Source organism: Tursiops truncatus, chromosome X (genome assembly GCF_011762595.2).
Source record: "Tursiops truncatus isolate mTurTru1 chromosome X, mTurTru1.mat.Y, whole genome shotgun sequence".
Classification (NCBI taxonomy): domain Eukaryota; kingdom Metazoa; phylum Chordata; class Mammalia; order Artiodactyla; family Delphinidae; genus Tursiops; species Tursiops truncatus.
Genome location: NC_047055.1, coordinates 36,497,215 through 36,516,270, shown reverse-complemented (window position 1 = coordinate 36,516,270; position 19,056 = coordinate 36,497,215). Strand labels below are relative to the sequence as shown.

At 40.5% G+C, this 19,056-nt stretch overlaps 1 protein-coding gene across 1 annotated transcript in view; it reads right to left on the bottom strand.

The window, feature by feature from the left end:
- GUCY2F (guanylate cyclase 2F, retinal) overlaps window positions 1-19,056 on the bottom strand; it is an 81,564-nt gene that overhangs the window by 52,677 nt on the left and 9,831 nt on the right. The window contains exons 3-6 of the mRNA XM_073798878.1: window positions 18,025-18,326; window positions 5,926-6,280; window positions 4,468-4,552; window positions 325-421 (exon numbers count right to left, since the gene is read on the bottom strand). Coding sequence (XP_073654979.1) covers window positions 325-421; window positions 4,468-4,552; window positions 5,926-6,280; window positions 18,025-18,326 — 839 coding nt within the window. The remainder of the gene's footprint in view (window positions 1-324; window positions 422-4,467; window positions 4,553-5,925; window positions 6,281-18,024; window positions 18,327-19,056) is intronic.

Here is a 19,056-nt window from a genome sequence, read left to right as displayed (position 1 = left end):
ATAGAAATGTAACATGAGCCACATATGTACTTTTAAGTTTTCTAGTAGTCACATTAAAAAACCTAAAAAGAAACAGGTGAGGTTAATTTTAGTAATATATTTAACCCAATATTATCTAAAGTATTATCATTTTGACACGTCATTAATATATTTTAAAATTTTAATGAGATATTTTACATTTATACTGTCTTCTAAGTCCAACGTGTATTTTACTCTTACAGCACATCTCAGTTCAGGCTAGCTACATGCCAAGTGCCCAATAGTCACTTGTGGCGCGTGGATACCAGCTTGGGCCGTGCAGTAAGAGCAAGGGATGCTCCTTACCTTACTGCCAAAGTGGGGGTTGATAAACGTCACATCCTCCAAAGTCAGTAGAATTCTGTTGGGTCCTTTAATCAACTGGATTTTATTTATACGACGTCTGAAAGAAGCATACAATCAGAAGGTCACAGGGGGCTGGATGTTTTGCAAACCAGGGGTAAATTTGCCCTATGATAGAAGTTTAAAAATATACAAGATAATTGGGAGAATAACCACACATAGATGTTTACCACAGTATCCACAGCAAAGAGAGAGAACGAGCCTGGTCCTCATAACTTGCAATGTTACAAAGACCAAAAGAGAAAAGTGAAAATGCTATTAAAGAGGTATCAAAAGGGAAAGCGCTGCATGGGGATGGTATCTCAGACTCATAAAACAGTGATTCCACATCAAGGGTACATTCAAAACAACACCTCTGAATACTTTTAAAGAACTCAACAACTTTTCTCATATGCCATAGTATATATTCTGATAATACCAAGGCCAAGAATCATTAATCTCCATTTTATAAATACAAAAAAACACATTAAAGAAACAAAACAAAATTAAGCAAATTATGTGAGATTCCATAGCCTGAGGCAGAGCTGGGACTTGAATCCTTGGTGTCTGGCTGTGGGCCCAGATTTCTGCCCACAGACCACTTGTCTTGCAAAGTTGCATCTGTACGTTGCCAAAGCAACAGGTTGAAAAGTGGAAAAATTCAATCAGTTGGTTGCTTTGTCTACATGATTCCAAACAAGTGGGCTGACTGAGTTTTTTTTCCTTTGACTGAATTGGTCTCTTGTTTAAAGAGTCTTGTCTCACAGTTTAAACCTGATTCTCTCCAAACATGTCCATTAATTTGCGGTGAATGCAATTATTTCTTACAGATCAATTACTAGACACATAGGAGTTTATGATGTCTACCCACACAGCCAGGTGGGTCCTCAGTTGAGCTAACTGAGCAACCTGAGGACCTGAAGGGAACCTTGGATTAGTCCGTGTGGTTGTTTTGTTCTGTTTTGTCTTGGGGGCTCTGATAGCTACAGTTTGGCTTCACTTTTTCCATAACCCCTTAATGGTCACCCTGTGGAATGTATTAAAGCCGACAGCCAGAATGGGGAAAACAACCACTGAATGAAACTGCTTTGTCAAGTTGCTCTAAGAAGTCTACAGTGTCACTGTAGCTTTAAGTACCGGCAACCCAGACAGTTTTTCTCAGTGATTCTACTGATTTGTAAACAAACAATTAATGTGTTTCTAATTGTCTGCCAACAAATATGTCCCTTATCACTGTGGGAGCTGCTGCCCTGCAGAGAAAATTAAAAGAGCCCTGTAGTGAATTCTTGGGTAGAGCACATGAATCTTTTGGCAAAGTAAAGCATCACCCCCTAACTTATCTATTTCATATGTGCAGTGAATTGTCTTAAAACAGGCACACCTGTAAAAATAATCATGCTACAGAATACACTCTAGTAGAAAAAATACTGGACTCTCAATCCAGATTCTGTCATTAATTAGCCAGATTACCTTGGATAAATAATTTAACCTCTTCATGCCCCAGTGTCCTCATCTATCTCACCAGATAATAGTCCTTGCATTACTCGCTTTATAGAGTTGTTTTGAAAATCAAATGAGATAATATATGTGAAAGTGCTCCGAAAAGCGCGAAGCACTATGAAAGTATAAGAGCTCATTATTTTCATTATCATCATTAGTATTACAGAGGACGGGAGAGCTTTATAGAAAGGCGAGGCAATCTGGTTCAGAGTAGGGAGAAAGGAGGGGTTCAAAGAATCCTTTGTTTTGGGGTGGTTGGGTTCTTTGCACGTCTTTCTTTCTGAAGAAAGAAAAAAACTTAAACAATCAAAACACAGAGAAAAGGAAGGAACAGAGAGCCACTCTCCTGCAAGTAATCACCATCTATTACAGAAACTCATCAGCCGCTCAGCTCTTCTGATTGCAGCCGCGGTGGGCAGCGAGAGGCAGGAAGGCAGCAGAGAGAGGGCACCTTTTGTGCTTTGTTAACTGAAGAACCAAGGCCCAAGTGACTCTGGGAAATGATGTGCCTCTCTCCCATCTCTGAGTTTTCTGTGACCACTTGAAGTACCAATTGTCTCACTCATTTTCCTCTCCAATCATTTTCCTCTCCAGTCTTCTTTGCCCTTCGGCCCACAAGATCCAAACAAACCCCCCCCCCCCCCATGACTTTTTTTTCTTTTTTTCCTTCCCGTCCTGAGAATTGCAGGTTAGGCTCACTCTAAGCCCAAAAAACCAGTCCATTCCATGGGAAAGACCAGTGAGATCAGTCATTTGGGGGAGAGTGGGGGGGGGGGACTGACAAATAAACAGCTAAGTGATTCCATTTTCCACCTTGCCATGGCATCTTTTGGCATTGGGGAACCAGAGCCTATTACTCTTCAAATCTCCCTAGAGGGGGAAGATTTTGATTGGAGGGCATTTATTTTCACTAAGTATCTCATGATGTTAATTAAATACTTTATTCTTTGGCAGCAGCTAAAGACATTAAATTTCTGTTCTGAGCAGAGATATGTCACAGTCATAGAAACTGAAAGAAAAACTTCCTTTGAACTACACTATTGTCTTTATCAAGTGTGCTTTAACAATGCATAAGCTACCTACTATTTTGTGTGGCTTTATCAAGTTTCTAATACTGGGGAGATGGATAATAGTGGTTTTTCATAGCGATGCTAATATTCTAACACTAAGAGTAACACCTGTTATAGTTTCAATCCAGGATTTTGCAGACTCATTAGAACATCAGAGCTGGAAGGGCTCTTAAAGATCATCTAATCCAATTCCTTCATTTTACAACTGAGAAAATTCTGGCCAAGAGAGATTTAGTGTCTTGTCCAAATTTACACAGCTACTGGGGCTTCCCTGGTGGTGCAGTGGTTGAGAGTCCGCCTGCCGATGCAGGGGACACGGGTTCGTGCCCCGGTCCGGGAAGATCCCACATGCCGCGGAGCGGCTGGGCCCGTGAGCCATGGCCGCTGAGCCTGAGCGTCCGGAGCCTGTGCTCCACAACGGGAGAGGCCACAACGGTGAGAGGCCCGCGTACCGCAAAAAAAAAAAAAAAAAAAAAAAAAAAAAAAAATTTACACAGCTACTTAATACACTCTAGACATTTTTCTTCTTGGAATTTTCCAAAATAGCTCACTCCGTTCCCTACCAAGTTCTTGTCATATTGTTGTTAGGACCACCCCCAAAGAGATAACACAGGTGTGGTTCGCAGGGTGGAAAGGGTAAAGTGGGAGGGGTATGGCTGATTTCATTTTTCATTTTTCCCAAATCATCCTAATGTGGGGAGGATCCAACTGTTAAAATGCAAAGATTATAAGAAAGGGATGTCATATTAAGCCATCTTCAGCCATTTATCCCTGATCTTGAATTAGTGCATCAGAGTAGTTGGTCATGTATTAGATGATCTGAGGGAGAAAAACAAGGACTTGATGATGTTGACGATCAGCTAGGATAGTTTTTGTCCAAGGAAGGAGGACAGTAAAAATCTGGACTATGATACCCTGGGCAAAAGAGATTACTGTCAAAGTGAGGATCCTGGGCTCCCAACAATCAGCAGGAGAGTCCCACGTGCTTGGGAAGCAGATGAGATTTACTGTTTCTTGAGCACCTACTGTGAGTCAGGTATTGTTCTAGGTACAATACTCGCTTCAGCTTATTTAATCCCCACTACAGTCCTGTGAATTAATACCATTATTCCTAAATCTTAGATTCTAGCCAAAGTCTGCCTAATTCTTGGAACTTGTTAAAATATCCCAGTCCATACCTACCAGTCCATACCATTTGAGGAAGGAAGTGGTTATAGGAGACTCTGCCAGTGGAAAAGGGAGCACAGCTAGGGAGTAGGCAGGCCCTAAAGTATTAGTTCCCTTATTTCACAATAGTGTTGACAGCCAGATCTACTCACAGGCGACAACACTGACAACACAGCTGAGGAAGTTATTCTTGGCATCATGAAAACACTTCACTCTAAATGGGCCGGTGGGGATGGTAAATCACTACAGAAAAAAGAAAATCAGTGGGTCATGTAATGAGGCAATTGTACTGCAACATGACTTCCCAGAAATCAATATTAACAAGGCTATAATGGGCTTGTGTTTTTACATACAAAAAGAAAAAATGTACCTTATAAAGTAAGCAAATCCATTAATAGATAGCAGGGCTATAAGCAAGGCAAGGCAGACCATCACAGCAAAGGCAGGGTCGATGCCTGCAGAGAGGAAGAGGGAGAATGGCATCAGAAAGAGGCTGTAAATAAAGGGCACCACTGAGTGACTCCTCGTGCTTTCTGGTGACTCTAAAATCAAGCTACACCTACCTAACTTAATTCTATTTTTCTCCAGCACAGTCTGTCTTGTTGACTTTATGGACACAGAAAGCAATTTCACTGTTCTGAAGCAAAACCACTCACCACTCTGCCAATAACAAATCACATGAATTAAGGCTGACCCGGGTGTTTCTTTGGAGAAAAAAAAGTCCACGAATGGAAAACTTTGAGTACTTTAAGTTGGACAGCAATAGAGTTCTTGAGAATAAATATATTATCTCACCTGCAAAGGGTATTATGTTGGCTTCATAAAATAAAAGACCTTTTTAATTCACCTGAGCCCATAGACCTCGTGAGTTATAGACGAAAAACGTAACACTTGTCCTTCAAGGGTAAGTCTGTTTTGGATAATTAGTGTTTTCACTAGGATGTAAATTGTCCTCTGTAAAATCTAAGTATTTGGATAGATTACTAAGATTTCAGAGGGAAATATATGATGAGGCAAGTAAAGAGATAGCTGGGTATGTCATGCTAAAACAAAATAGAAGTTGAAGTCTATTTCAAATAGATGCATTTGGTTTTAGAAGGGTGTGGGGTACACTTGCATAGGAATAGTATAGATCCTTCCAAATTTCCCCTCTGGCTCTCAGAGATTGGATGGAGTTTCCCCTCTTCCACAAACTAGAGGAGTTCCATCAGTCAATCAAATGCAAGTATTCATGGGATGCCAACTGTGTTGGGTGGTTGGAGGGTATAAGAATTATTAGCTCTGGTCCCTGCCCTCAAGGAGCAGTCCATTTGGGAGGAAGAGACACAATCAATACACAAGAAACAACTGAAAAGCAATTTTGTGCTAAGCTGTGAGGTACAGACTTTTAGTTCAACGGGAGTTCAGAGAGGAGAGGGTGGAAAATGGTATTTCTGTGGTGGAACCTGATTGAAAGGATTTGGATACATCAAGGGAAGGACAGGTGAATTTTCTAGCAGGGGGAACAGTCACAGATCACAGCCTACGAAAGACCAAGAAAAGGCATCATGCCTTCCTCTTATTAGAAAAACCTCTTTGGGAGTGGGATCCTTTTAAAAACAGGTAGGGGGGGCTTTTAAATTGTGGATGGTTATTTAAGGCTGCAAAGTACCTATCATTGTCCTTATTACTTAAAATTAACTATGTAGAGTGCCAAGATGTTTATGTCACCTAAATGCAAATGACTGATTCTATGAGTGTCCCAATATTAAAATATGCCTCCTCCTAAAGAGGTTCCCTGTAACCCAAGCTGAGCCAAATTGACTACCATTGATTTTCCATTCCTTACCTCCTTGGCAGATCTTCCCTTCTGCAAACCAGCATTTTGCATCTGCTTGAGGGGGCCTGCCACCAGGGAAGTGAATTGGGGTCTCTCTGAATCGTAGGAGCTCTGTTTCCATGTCCACAGTGTAAGTACTGTGAAGTTCCCATTCTTTCCAGTTGGTGTCCAGGATTACATATTCTGAAATTCCATTTCCATTTGAATCTGTCCTTATCAACTGGTTGAATCCATAGAACTGCATGTTTCTGGAATGCTGAACCAGGCTGGCAGCGCTAGCCCGTCCATTTTCTTTCATAGCATTATTCATGGCTTGTGCAATAAAGTAAATTGAATTGTAGATGGTTCCAAACAACGGTGAAACCTAGTTTTAAAAATTACAATTATCTTGAGCCCTAGTCACCCTAGAGCAATCTCAGAGTGTATTCCAAGCCTGTGTTCATTATTAAGGGCTGCACGTCTGAGTGGAGGTGAGCTATGAAGACCCAGAGGAAAAAAAAAAAAAACAATTGTTTCTCAGGACTTGCTTGGTTTCTCCCCTGAATTTTTTCTGTTTTTCTCCCCCAGGCCTTCACATCTTTAAATATATCAAATATGACAATTTTATGAGCAAACCAAGTCATACACAATATATTTTTATGCTCCTAAGCTAAGATAGTGATTTAGAGTTATAAAGGGCATTAAAAAAGAAGTATGAAATAGACAAGAGGCACGCAAAGGAAATTGACCAGGTTAATTACTAGTGCATTATGCACGGTAAAATCTTTTTTTAGACAAGAGGCATGCAAAGGAAATTGACCAGGTTAAATACTAGCGCATTACGCACGGTAAAATCTTTTTTTTTTTTTTTTTTTTTTTTTTTTGCGCCGTACGCAGGCCTCTCACTGTGGTGGCCTCTCCCGTTGCGGAGCAACAGGCTCCGGATGCACAGGCTCAGCGTCCATGGCTCACGGGCCCAGCCGCTCCGCGGCATGTGGGATCTTCCCGGACCGGGACACGAACATGTGCCCCCTGCATCGCCAGGCGGACTCTCAACCACTGCGCCACCAGGGAAACCCAGTAAAATTGTTTGGTTGGCACTACTAGAGTGGTAGGTGTATGTGGTAAGACTATAAATAATGTGTCTCTACAGTCCAGGTCTGTGTCCCGACTTAGTTCAAAATGGCTATTCTCGGGCTTCACTGGGGGCGCAGTGGTTGAGAGTCTGCCTGCCGATGCAGGGGACACGGGTTCGTGCCCCGGTCCGGGAAGAACCCACATGCCGCGGAGCGGCTGGGTCCGTGAGCCGTGGCCGCTGAGCCTGTGCGTCCGGAGCCTGTGCTCCGCAACGGGAGAGGCCACAACAGTGAGAGGCCGGCGTACCGCAAAAAAAAAAGGCTATTCTCCTAGACACGTGCTCCCCAGAGAAAGTGAACACTAGAATACAGTTTTAAACATATACCCCAACTTATACACATGCAGACATGCACACTGACACACACACCCACAAATACAGAGCCAAATGTTGTGTATAGAGAGAGCAGGTTTTAATCAAGAAATCCCATATCCTATTGCTGTGCAAAGTGGCAAAGCTTTGGTGAGAAGCCACTGTAAAGCAACAAGGCTGCTACAATGGACAGCATGACTCTTCCTCTCATATAAATATGGTAAAAGCAACAGCATTTGTGTCCTGTGTCTGATACCCTGCTCATTAACCTGGTAAGTTTATTTTTGGAACAAACCTTGTATTCTTTTTCCAAAAAGGTGGGGAGGAAGAGCAAATGATCCCTCCATGCTTCCTCCCACACTGGCCATGGCTTCGTGGCTTTTCACATTTCACTTCTAGGATGGAGTTCAAGAAAGCTATGGTGATGCCATTTTACTGGGCTTCAGGGAAAGCTGATACTTGCTACTTTGGTTTCATAAGGTCTAGAAAGCTATCCTCCTGTAACAATCTGCATCTGAATAAAAGGGTTTAAAATTGAGTGAATCATTTTTGTGTTAGAAATACAAGTCAAGATGCAGAGTGGTGTAGCAGCTAGCAAGACACTGCCATGCCTTGTAAATGTAGAGCAGAGGGTTTTCAACCCTGGCTGCACATTACCTGAGGAATGTCAAAAATACTAACGCCAAACACAACCCAGCCAACAAAATGAGACACTTTAGGTTAGGAACCCAGTAATCAGTATTATGAAAAGCTCCCCAGGGATTCTAATATTCATACAGGGTTCAAGACCAACAGTATAGAAGAAGACACACTGGCCTGAGGTCTTTTCCTAATGCCAGTATGTTGGGCGAGTTACTTATTCCCTCTCTCTGGACTTCAGTTTCTTCCTCTCTAAAATGAGGATATAGAATCATGAATGTCTAAACCTTGGGAGTCATCTGGTCTAGCGATCTTACTTCCTAGATATGAAAGAGAGACCCAAAGAAGTTAAGTGATTTGTCAAGGTCGATTAGCAAACACTTAGTCCTGTCCAAAATAGTCATAAGATTTTGGTCCATGCCAAAATGTCCTTGAGATTTGGTCATATTTAGTCCTATCCAAAATGTCCATAAGACATTTGGTCCACACCAAAACGTCCTGGAAATTTGGTCCTACCCAAAATGTCCATGAGCATATTTGGTCCATGCCAAATGGTTTTGGAGAGGACCAAATATCAAGGACCTTTTGGCATGGACCAAACGTCTTATGGACCAAATGTTGATGGAAGTTTTGGTCAAGACCAGATATCAAGGACTTTTTGGTGTGGACCAAATGTCTTATGGCTATTTGGGACAGGATCAGATGTCCTGCAGTGGTCATGGTCACTCACCTAGGCATAAAATCAGGACTAGAACCCAAGTCTCTTGGTTCTTAGTTTATTTTAGCATTCTTGGTTGAAATAGATGTTCTCTGTGGTCTCTTCTAGTTCTAAACTCCTGTGAAACTTCCCAAATCTTGATCTAGTCCAGGGAGCAAATTTAGCTTGCAGACTTTTTTGTTTGGTTTGTTTATAGTTTCTTCTTAATTTCTCTGATCTTTTAACATTGGCGTGGCGCACAGCTCAGTCCTTGGTCCTCCTCTCTATCTACACTCACTCCCTTGGTGATCTCATCTGCTCTCATGGCTTTAAATACCACTCTATGCCATAAATGTCAGGTTTACACTTCCAGTTATGACCTGTTTCCTAAATTCCAGTCATATAGTCAACTGCTTACTTGGTATCTCTACTTAAATATTAAGTTTCAGTGTACCCAGAATCAAACTCCTGATCTTTACCCCAAATCTTCGTGCTCCATTTATGAGTTCTTCCCATTTTTGTTAAAAGCTACTCCATTCTTCCAGTTGTTCAGGCCAAAGACCTTGCCCCAGTAACAGAGCATCTAATAGCAGAGCAGAAATCAACATCTCAGTCTCCTGAGTTCTATTCCAATGATCTCCCTTCACCACCCTGCTTTAACACACACTATAGATATAGGCATGGTGAATGGATGACATGTGCATCCACACTTAGTTGCCTAGCACACACTGAGGTCCCTTCAGGGATTTTTACTAACTCCCCTTCCTGACGTTCTCAGATGATCCATTTAATTGTATTTAGGATTGCTGCAAGAGTCTGCCTGTTTACTGGGGCTTTGGTAGGTTATGACGATAAGTGAAGGCTGGAAGGTAGAGTATAAAATCAATACTAGTAAAACAAATGAGTAAAAAACCACAGGGCAGCAAGACCCTGAGAGCAGGGAGAATGCCAGTATTCTGTTTTGAAAGGCACAGAGCCTTCTGGGAAAGGGACTGCATCTAACCTACAACGAAAAGCAAAGATTAAAACGCTTAAAAACATCATCGTCACCTCTGAGCTGACCCATCGCACAGAGTTTTCAGCTGGCCAGCCTATGCTGCCCTTGGTGCTCTCGGATTGACCCCTGCTAGAGCTGACTGACAGCAACTCCCCAAGATGAATGAAACCTGAAGCTTGTTCTTCAGGATTCTCCAGCCTCCACCACATACCACACACATACACACACATGCACGTGTACACACACATGCGTGCACGCACGCGCACAGAGCCACAGAAGTATGGTAGGGGGACTTGAAGCTAGGAAAGAACATAGCTGTAGCAACAGCACTTGGTTGCAAAAGAGGGGCTGTCACTATGCCCCACTCTTGCTGTGAGGCCTTAGATTTGTGTTCTAGCTGGTTTGTGTTGCCATGTTACCTGCTGTGCCTTTCAGCAATGGTAATTGCCCCTTCCCATAAGCCAAAGGCATACTCTGTTAGCGTTGGTAACAAAAGCTCTATAGTTGCAACTGCTGCAAATAATGAGAAAAAGAGATAGAGGATTGGACAAGGAAAGTAAGGACCCTCTTTACAACCCTCTGTCTTGGTTTCTGACTAGGTTCTAAAGAAGCAAGACAGGATTGGCAAGACCTTCTGTCGGGCAGATGGCCTTGTTATATCACAGGCCAGAATGGTGAAACCACTGATGACTCAGTCTATTGGTTTGGGGTGCTGTATAGACCTGAGCCTGAATGAACGAATGAATTGTGAATAAATGAATGATAATTGAAACTTATCTTTCATTATTATTCAGTGACTTTAGCTAGCTCTACCCTAGGCATTTTTGGAGCTTGTATCCAAGAGAACAAGGTCTGGGTCAGGAGCAGTGATATTTGAATTTGTTCAGTTTAATGGTTCATGGTGTCATCAGGTTGACTATCATCAGTTCAGATTTACTGTGCTTAAAGGACACAAAACGGATTTCCAAAGAACTTTGTCCTTGGAAGTGTACATTAAAACACCTGGCTTGGAAAACACCACTTGAAGGACAAAATGGCAACATCACCTTTGAACAAAAAGCCAGGTGCCTACAGAGACCAAGAAGCCAAGGGGTAATTGAATTCTTGTTATTAAAGGTGGTACCTCCAATAATGCATGATCTCAACCCTTGGACTTAGCCAAAAAATGTCTAATAGCCTAATCTGTTTGATATGATGATACTCATGAAGATAACACTCTTATTTTACATAGAATGCAGTACAAAGACAATTGTAGCCACTGTGAGCTGCAGGCAAGCTTTTCTGACAACCTGTCTAGTGGGCCCCATCCTGGAATGTTCCAGTCCTAACCACATCGCCTTCGGCCTAGCATCCCCCTGCCAAGCACCCATATTTATGGTAATGGAAAACAATAGGTGTAGGAGCTTAAGGTCCCCCAGGCTGGCTGAGAAATCCAGAGGATTTCTTTTGCTTAGCCAAATAAGGCCACATTTGGAAAAAAATATCCAAAATGTGTGTTCTAGCAATATGCATTTGTAGCCAATAGAATTTCATTGAAAACAAGCATTGGGAATACAATGAAAGAGAAGAATGCAGGAACTAAAATCTTATTTCAGAAGTCTTTTTGTGCCAACATATAAAGGTACAAAGTGATAATCCTTGCCCAATCATGCTGAGACCAAATTAGGAAATTTTTCACTGATGTCCCACCCCCACAATCTCTCCATTCTGATCTATTTTTCTCTTTTCACAGGTGCTCATAAAGCCCTGTCACCTCCTATATCAGAGGAAAACAATCCATTCAAATCAAATACCCATTCAAATCAAAGTATTAGTCACTTAGCAATGTTACATTGAGTAAAGCACTAGACATGGGACATGATGTAATTTTTTTTAAAGGCTAATGTGTGGTTAAATGGTCAGGTTGTATTACTTCAGGTAGTAGACTTAGGTTGGAATCCCAGCTCTGCCACTTGCCAGCTGTATGACCTTGGACAAGTTACCTTGAGCCTCAGTTTCATCATCCATAAAATGGGGTTGATAATACCTAATTTGTAGGCTTAGTCTGAAGATTCAATGGAATCATTTACGTAAACTACCTGGTGCAGAATAATCACTGGCTACATGATAGCTGCTATTGTTTGCATTTAAGAAGAGGAACACAGGGCTCTGGTAATATCATCATGGAAGTTAGTGTTCAAGACCCTTGTCTCAGTCGTGAATTTGTCACAAATATGTAACAGAGTGCCAGTTTTGGACCCAGTGTCCTTAGCACCCTGAAATGGTAAAACTGTTCCCCTTCACTGGAGGAAAGATCTTGCTTCTATTTTGTTTTCCATTATATCACCAGCAGAGTGCCAAGGCCATCATAATAATAAAAATAACAACATTAACAATAATAATGAAAAACATTTATTGAGGAATCATTAGGTGCCAGGCAAGCTCTTTATGTGTATTAACTTATTTAATCCTCACAACAACTCTATGAGGTAGGTACTATTATTATTCCCAATCTAAAAATAATGAAAAGAAGATACAGAGAGCTTAAGTAAGTTTACAGCAGTCTGCCTTCAGAGCCCATGCTCTTAACTACCATGTTATATCTGAGCTTAATAAATAAATGCTAAGTTAATTCATGGACTGTCATTAAACCCACCAATAAAAGAATATCATATATACCTTTTGTAACTTCTTTTTTTCCTTTCATGACTTCCCGATTAATGATAGCAAAATCAAGACTTTTTTCCTTCACTCTCTTCCTCCTCTCAAACATCACTCCCAAACAACAAGGAGAACAAGAAACAGAAACAATAAACCACCATATTTAATGGCACTAGAAGACAAGTATAATCTTGACCACAGAATATGAAGATAGAAGGCTGCTACAGGAGTGGTAACTGATTTAGCAGAGTGGAGGGTGATTAAATCTAAGTATCTGAAGAGGGGAATATTGGTAAGCAGCAAGCAGATTTGCTCCCTGTGAATCCTGGAAAGACTTAGGAATTAGAGGCACTATGTACAGAAGTGGAGGTTAGGCAGAGCACGAAAGAGGGATGGCTTTGGATGTCTGTGTAAGGAGCAGTTAGACTTCTGCCATCCCACTTGTACTAAGGAGAACCAGATCTCTGCAGGAAACAGGTTAAACTGATTCAGAGCAGCTCTAGAGCTGGGACACTTGACCCAAATGACAGTGAGAGTGAGGTGGGCCATAAAAAAAGAGCGATGAAGTTAAAGTCTTCATACTTAATGATGAGAATCTCCCCCAACATGGCTCCTAGAATAGTGACAACCAGGATTACAACTCCCAGGAAGGAGGTTGAAACATTCTTCTCTGAAGAAAGTGACTGGCTCAAGAGGCAAGATCTACAGGTATTGGGGGGAAAAAAAAAACAGCTGGCAAGCCAATTGCCCTATACTAAAGCCTACAGGTCAACATAACCACCATGTACATGCACTTCAAATTCTCCTTTTAAAGCTTCACTCTTAAAAACATACAGATAGCCAGGATCATCAGACATTTAGGGAAAGCTTCCAAGATTAAATAGAAAGAGCAAAACAAAGAAGCATGAAAAATTAGGAACTGAGGGAAACACAAAGAGCAGAAGAAAACTTCAAAGAAATTATAATGAATATCTTCAGAGAAATATGAGAAAATACCATATTCAAAAACAGGATGCTATAAAAATAGAATCATCAAACAACTAGAATCAATTATTGGAACTTAAAAATATGATAGCAACAAAATTTTTTTAATCAGTAAAAGAGTCAGAACACAAACTTGAGGAATTCTTCAAGGAAGAAAAGCTTAAAACAAAGATATGGGTGATACAAGAGAACTAATAATACAATTAAAAAATCAACCCAGGCAATCTTCTATCCAACTAATAATATTTTCAGAAAGAGCAAAGACAATGTTGTTGAGGAAATTATCAAAAAAAAAATAACATAAGAAAATTTTCTAGGCAGAATGAGCTTCTAGATTGAAAGGTCCCACCAAATACACAGCATAATACATGTCAAAGACCCAAACATAATCATGAAATTTCATTACTTCAGGAATAAGGAGTTACCCTTAAAAGTTTCCAAGGGAGATAAGGAGGAGTGAAAACAGGTTGCTTCAAAGGATCAGGAATAAGAATGACATTGGAGTTCTCAATACCTACGGTGGAAATAAGAAGACAATGTGCCATGTCTTCAAAGTGCTAATAGAAAATAATTTTTAACCTAGATTTATATATTTAATCAAACTATCAATCAATAATGAAGCTAGAATAAAGACTCTCAGTGCAAAATTTCAAAAGTTTACCTCCTGTATACCTTTTTCAGAAGCTACTAAAGGATGCGCTCAACGAAAATGAGAGAGTAAACAAGAAAATGGGAGTCATGAGAGTCATGAATAGTGAATCCGGCACAGAAGAAAGAGAAAGCGAATTTCCAGGGTGATGAAAAGAGAGATCCTACCGTAACAGCTGTACAGCAGCCTTAGGGAACAACAAGTTTAGATTGGAATAGGAGGACAGAGAGCCTCAGGAAAAACAAATGAAATTGATAAGGGATTTAACAGATTTTACTGTGTATAAAATTGTTTTTATGTTTTTGTTTTTTGGGGGGTTTTTTTGCGGTATGCGGGCCTCTCACTGTTGTGGCCTCTCCTGTTGCGGAGCACAGGCTCTGGATGCGCAGGCTCAGCGGCCATGGCTCACGGGCCCAGCCGCTCCGCGGCACGTGGGATCTTCCCGGACCAGGGCACGAACCCGTGTCCCCTGCATCGGCAGGCGGACTCTCAACCACTGCGCCACCAGGGAAGCCCTAGTTTTTTGTTTTTTATAATTTTTGAATGGGCAAGTGTATAAACTAAAAGAGGATGCAAACCACTTCTATAAGCAATATAGCCTATATATAGAAATTTCAATTCCACTGGAAGTTATTGGGCAAGGGAGAAATATAGCCATCTTTCTCATACATTTGTTTACTCATTTACAATCTCTCTTTCATTAGAATTTAAGCCCCATAAGAGCAGGAACAAGTGATATGCTAGTAAATGTTGGCAACAGCTCTATGAAAAGGGAAAAAAACTCTTATTTGTAGCATTTACCAATTTCTGTGGTGTTAATGCTCTCAATGCCTGATTCAAGCTACCAACATGATGCCACTGAACACAGTGTTTGGCAAAGAGGCACACAATTAGCTTTTATGAACTGGCTCCAACACACTACTGACAAAAATCCTGTCTTGTTTACTGTTCTATCTGAAGTTCAGCATAGTACATGGCACATGGCAGGTGCTTAATACATAGTTGTTGATCTGTTGACTGAATAGGAAAAAACAACAGGAGCCAAGGGATAAGCAAACATTGAGCTACATAATTTGATCTGAGAAAATACCATTTGGAATTCTGAAAGTGAGATAATTTTGAAAGCTGGAACTATTGAGCAATTCTGTGCCAGTAATCATAAAACTTCAAGAGAGCAGGAAGTTGAGGTCAGACTGTAACTTAGATGCTAGGTCACCATCAACCAATAAGGTCATCCTGGCCCCAGAAAGAAAAGGTGGAAAGGAAGTAGCTATAAGCCAGGCACTCTGCTAGTCACTTCACACGTATTACTTTGTTTAATCTTCACAATAATCCTAGAAGCTGTAGATCACTAACCCACTTTACAGATGGTAAAATTGAGACTCAAAAATCTAAGTAACTTGCCCAAGGACACGCAGCTAGTAAGAGTGAGAGCTGAGATTTAAACCCGAGTTTGTCTAACTCCTTATCATATGTTCTTTCTGCTATACTAGCTCCCTTCAAAAATACCTTTTAGCAAGGTAATTTAGGAAAAAAGGGGGTTTTGTTTATCAGAGATGTGAAAATAATTGTCTCACTCTTTTATCATTCTTTGGTTATGAAAGTAAAGCCAAGGCACGTGCAAAGTGGGGGTGGAAATGTATCCAAAAAAGCTTTTTTTTTAAATAAGCTTTACAGTCTTTGTTTTCACTTTCTCTATTTTTTTGTCTAAAGTAGCGTACAAGCTGCCTAGCAACCACACTAATGGCGTCTTTTTTTACCTTAATTACCTTATGTTTTCCACAAGCTCGAAGAGATTGGATCAAACATTAAGAGTAGAAGGTCTGAATTTTTTTTATCAAAATATCTGCTCATACATATGATACACACACACACACACACACACACACACACACACACACACACACACCTTTCTATTTCCCTCAATCCTGTGATTAAAGTAAAAAGATGACCTAGTCCTGTATCTATGTGATGCGCTATCATTGGATAAAAAGTACAAAAATTCACCATATGATTGCTTGCTTATAAATACACCAAACAACTGGTTTGAGCAATCATTCTTAGCAGTTTGAGGGATTCTTGCCTTTCTTGACCAAATCAATGAATTGTTTTCAATTAAACATGTGTGTGTCTCCTAAAAGAAAGATTTATTACAAACATATCTGTGGCAATAAAGTTTAAATCCAACACTGTTAATACCTCTGCTGGTCACTTTTTTTTATTAGAACAAGAATCTGCAAAATCTTTGTTATCAATACTCAGGACAGAAAGAGATAAGAAAACCTAAGTTTCATCTGAATCATTTATTCAGATAGAGAGGCAGGGCACAGGATAAAGGAATAAATAGTATACAAAAAGGAGAAGATCATGGAGAATGTGAGAGTTGGGTACAACCACCAGCCTACCTGATAGCCTTCTTCCTTGCTAATGGAATTTCAATTTTTTGCACACTTTTCCAGCAGCCATAGAGTCAGTCACGATGATCTCATTCCTCTTTCTAAATTATTAGTTTGGGTATGGGTATGGGACACAATTGTGACCAGGAAAGTGTGGGGAGAAGTCTGCTTGACGAGCATTTGGGCAAGATTTCGTCACTCTTAAAAAGAGACACAAGAGAGGGACATTCCCCATTTTTGTCTGTAGACAGTTGCACTTGGACATGATGTCTGGAACTGTAGCAGTCATCTTGGGACCAGGAGAAGACCCAGATCATGAGGGCAATTTAGCATGCTATCATTATAAACTGGAAAGATGAAAAGAACCTGATTCACTGATAACATCAATGAGAGGCTGAATTAACTGACCCTAAAGCCCCCATATCTTCCAGTTTTGAACAAAAAACAACTACTTGGGCCATTTTGTGTTGAGCTGCCTCTTAGTTACAGCCAGAGCATTATAACTAATACATTATAACTAATGTATTAGTTATAACAGAGCATTATAACTAATACAATATGTTAGCAAATGCTAGAATTTTTAAACTTATTGATGGGCCATTCTGAAAATGACTGCCTTCTACATCTGGCCTCTAACCTATAAAAACCCCTTCTGTATTTTTTCTAATCTAACTATCTTTGGCCTTCCCCTCTTCCTCTCATATTCCTTGTCTCTTTTGTATTTTTCCCTCTTTGTTTTTGTCTTTTGTCCATTTTGGGGTCCATTTCACTCTTGTCCATTCATTTCCTTGCTTTCATCCTGTCCCCACTGCTTTTCCTTCCACTAGCCCTCAAATGGCTGTGATTTGATCTGAAATACGTTTATACATATATTCATCTATACATACATAAATATTATTTCTCGTATATTATTAGGGAGGAATTCTTCCCCATTCCAAATGATTCCTTTCATATAGAGATAGCTCTACTAACAAAAAACACCTGACCTCTTCAACCCCTTACTCATTCCTTCCCACAAAGGAGTGACTTAATCTGACTGGTTAGTTTGGAAGGAGAACTGAACATGTGTAGCCCAAGCCTTCCTAACTTCTTTCTCTTGGGAGTAAGCTCCACTATGCTCTTTCAGGCTGGACGTTTTACAAAAGGCATGTCCTCACGGGGCAGAAATATAGGGGTCCAGCAATGCTGGTAACTAGATGGAGAAGTCTGATCAACCCCTAGATTCAATACTGGGAAACTCAAATGCATGTAGACAGAAGCCGCATTCTCCAGCACCAGCTTTGTCAATAATAATGGTAATATCTTCCTACATACCAGCTCTCCTATTGTTGAATTGGTTCCAAACTCGGGTGAGAAACAAGATTTCTTTTTACTAGGCCCCTTGAACGGCACTAGTATATATTAAAGTTTTGTTTCCCTGTTCTGAAACACATTTTATTTCTTCTTCATGGCTGTATATGTTATCATTGCAGGTTGCTTGAAGATTTAAAAACAAAACCTCCAATAATGTATCTTTGTTTTATAAATGTTTTCTGCAAACAAAAGGTGTTTTTAATTTGTGTGTGGTTGCCTGCTGTTGACTGAGTTTCCTATGGAATAGAGGCACTTGATAGGAAAAATATTTACCTTCCTGATTTTTGAGGTTTTCTGTTCATGATTAACTTGTGAATCTGCACTTACTTGATCTGACTCCAGCTTCTCAGGAATTTCACCTCTAGCTGCTGCCTCCATAAAGGCTTGATAGAAGGTCTTTTCTTGGGACTCCACTGTAATGGTCAACACAGCATCATAGGCTTCCCGGAGTTTTGGATTGTTCCTTAGAACCTGGTAGGAGGTATGCTTATAAGGTAAACTGTAGAGCAGGGCGTCATAGGGAACGAAGACATAGGTTCCATCAGTCATTTTCAGATCGTGAGCCCATTCCAAGAGATGCGTCTGAGTCTCTCCCCCAATCAAGGTCGAATGCATACACATGATGATTACTGAAACCGACAAAGCAGGGAGGTTATGGTGGCAATACGTTAGTAAAATATAGTGCCAAAAACTACAGACTGGGAGAAACAAATAATTGTATTATAACCAATTTGTAAATGATATCTATCTTATGTCTTTAGATGAACAAGATGTTGAAACCCTGAGTTGAGGCTGAGGTATTTCAGGGACTCTAATTAGGCAATAGGGAAAAATCAGACACGTCTACAGGCTGCAGAGACTGGTACTAGACTGAAATAAACAAATATAGCAAGTGGGAGGTAGCATAATGAAGAGGCTTTGGAGTTGGAAAACCTAGGTTTATATTCCTAACATCACCAGTTACTAGCTGTATACCCTTAGGTAAATTACTTAACCTCTCTCTGCCTCATTCATAAAATGGAGATAGTAAATATGTACTTCGTGGGGTGGTAGTGATGACTGAAGGGGGAATACATACAATGGGCTTAGCACACAGCGCTCAATAAGTGGTAGCTATTATTATACCTAAGAATAAGAAGGCTAGAGGGAGAAGATGGGTGATATTCCCATAGCCACTGTTGCTTTTTATTGCCTACTTCCTACAGACATACATTCTAACAGATGTTGACCAACTGTTCCCACCCTTACCAAGGCCATTATAGACAATGAATGGTACTAACTCACACTCTGCTATAAATGCTACTAATATTACGGGTGATATGTTCAATTTTAAAAAATCCAACTTCCCTATCATTGGAA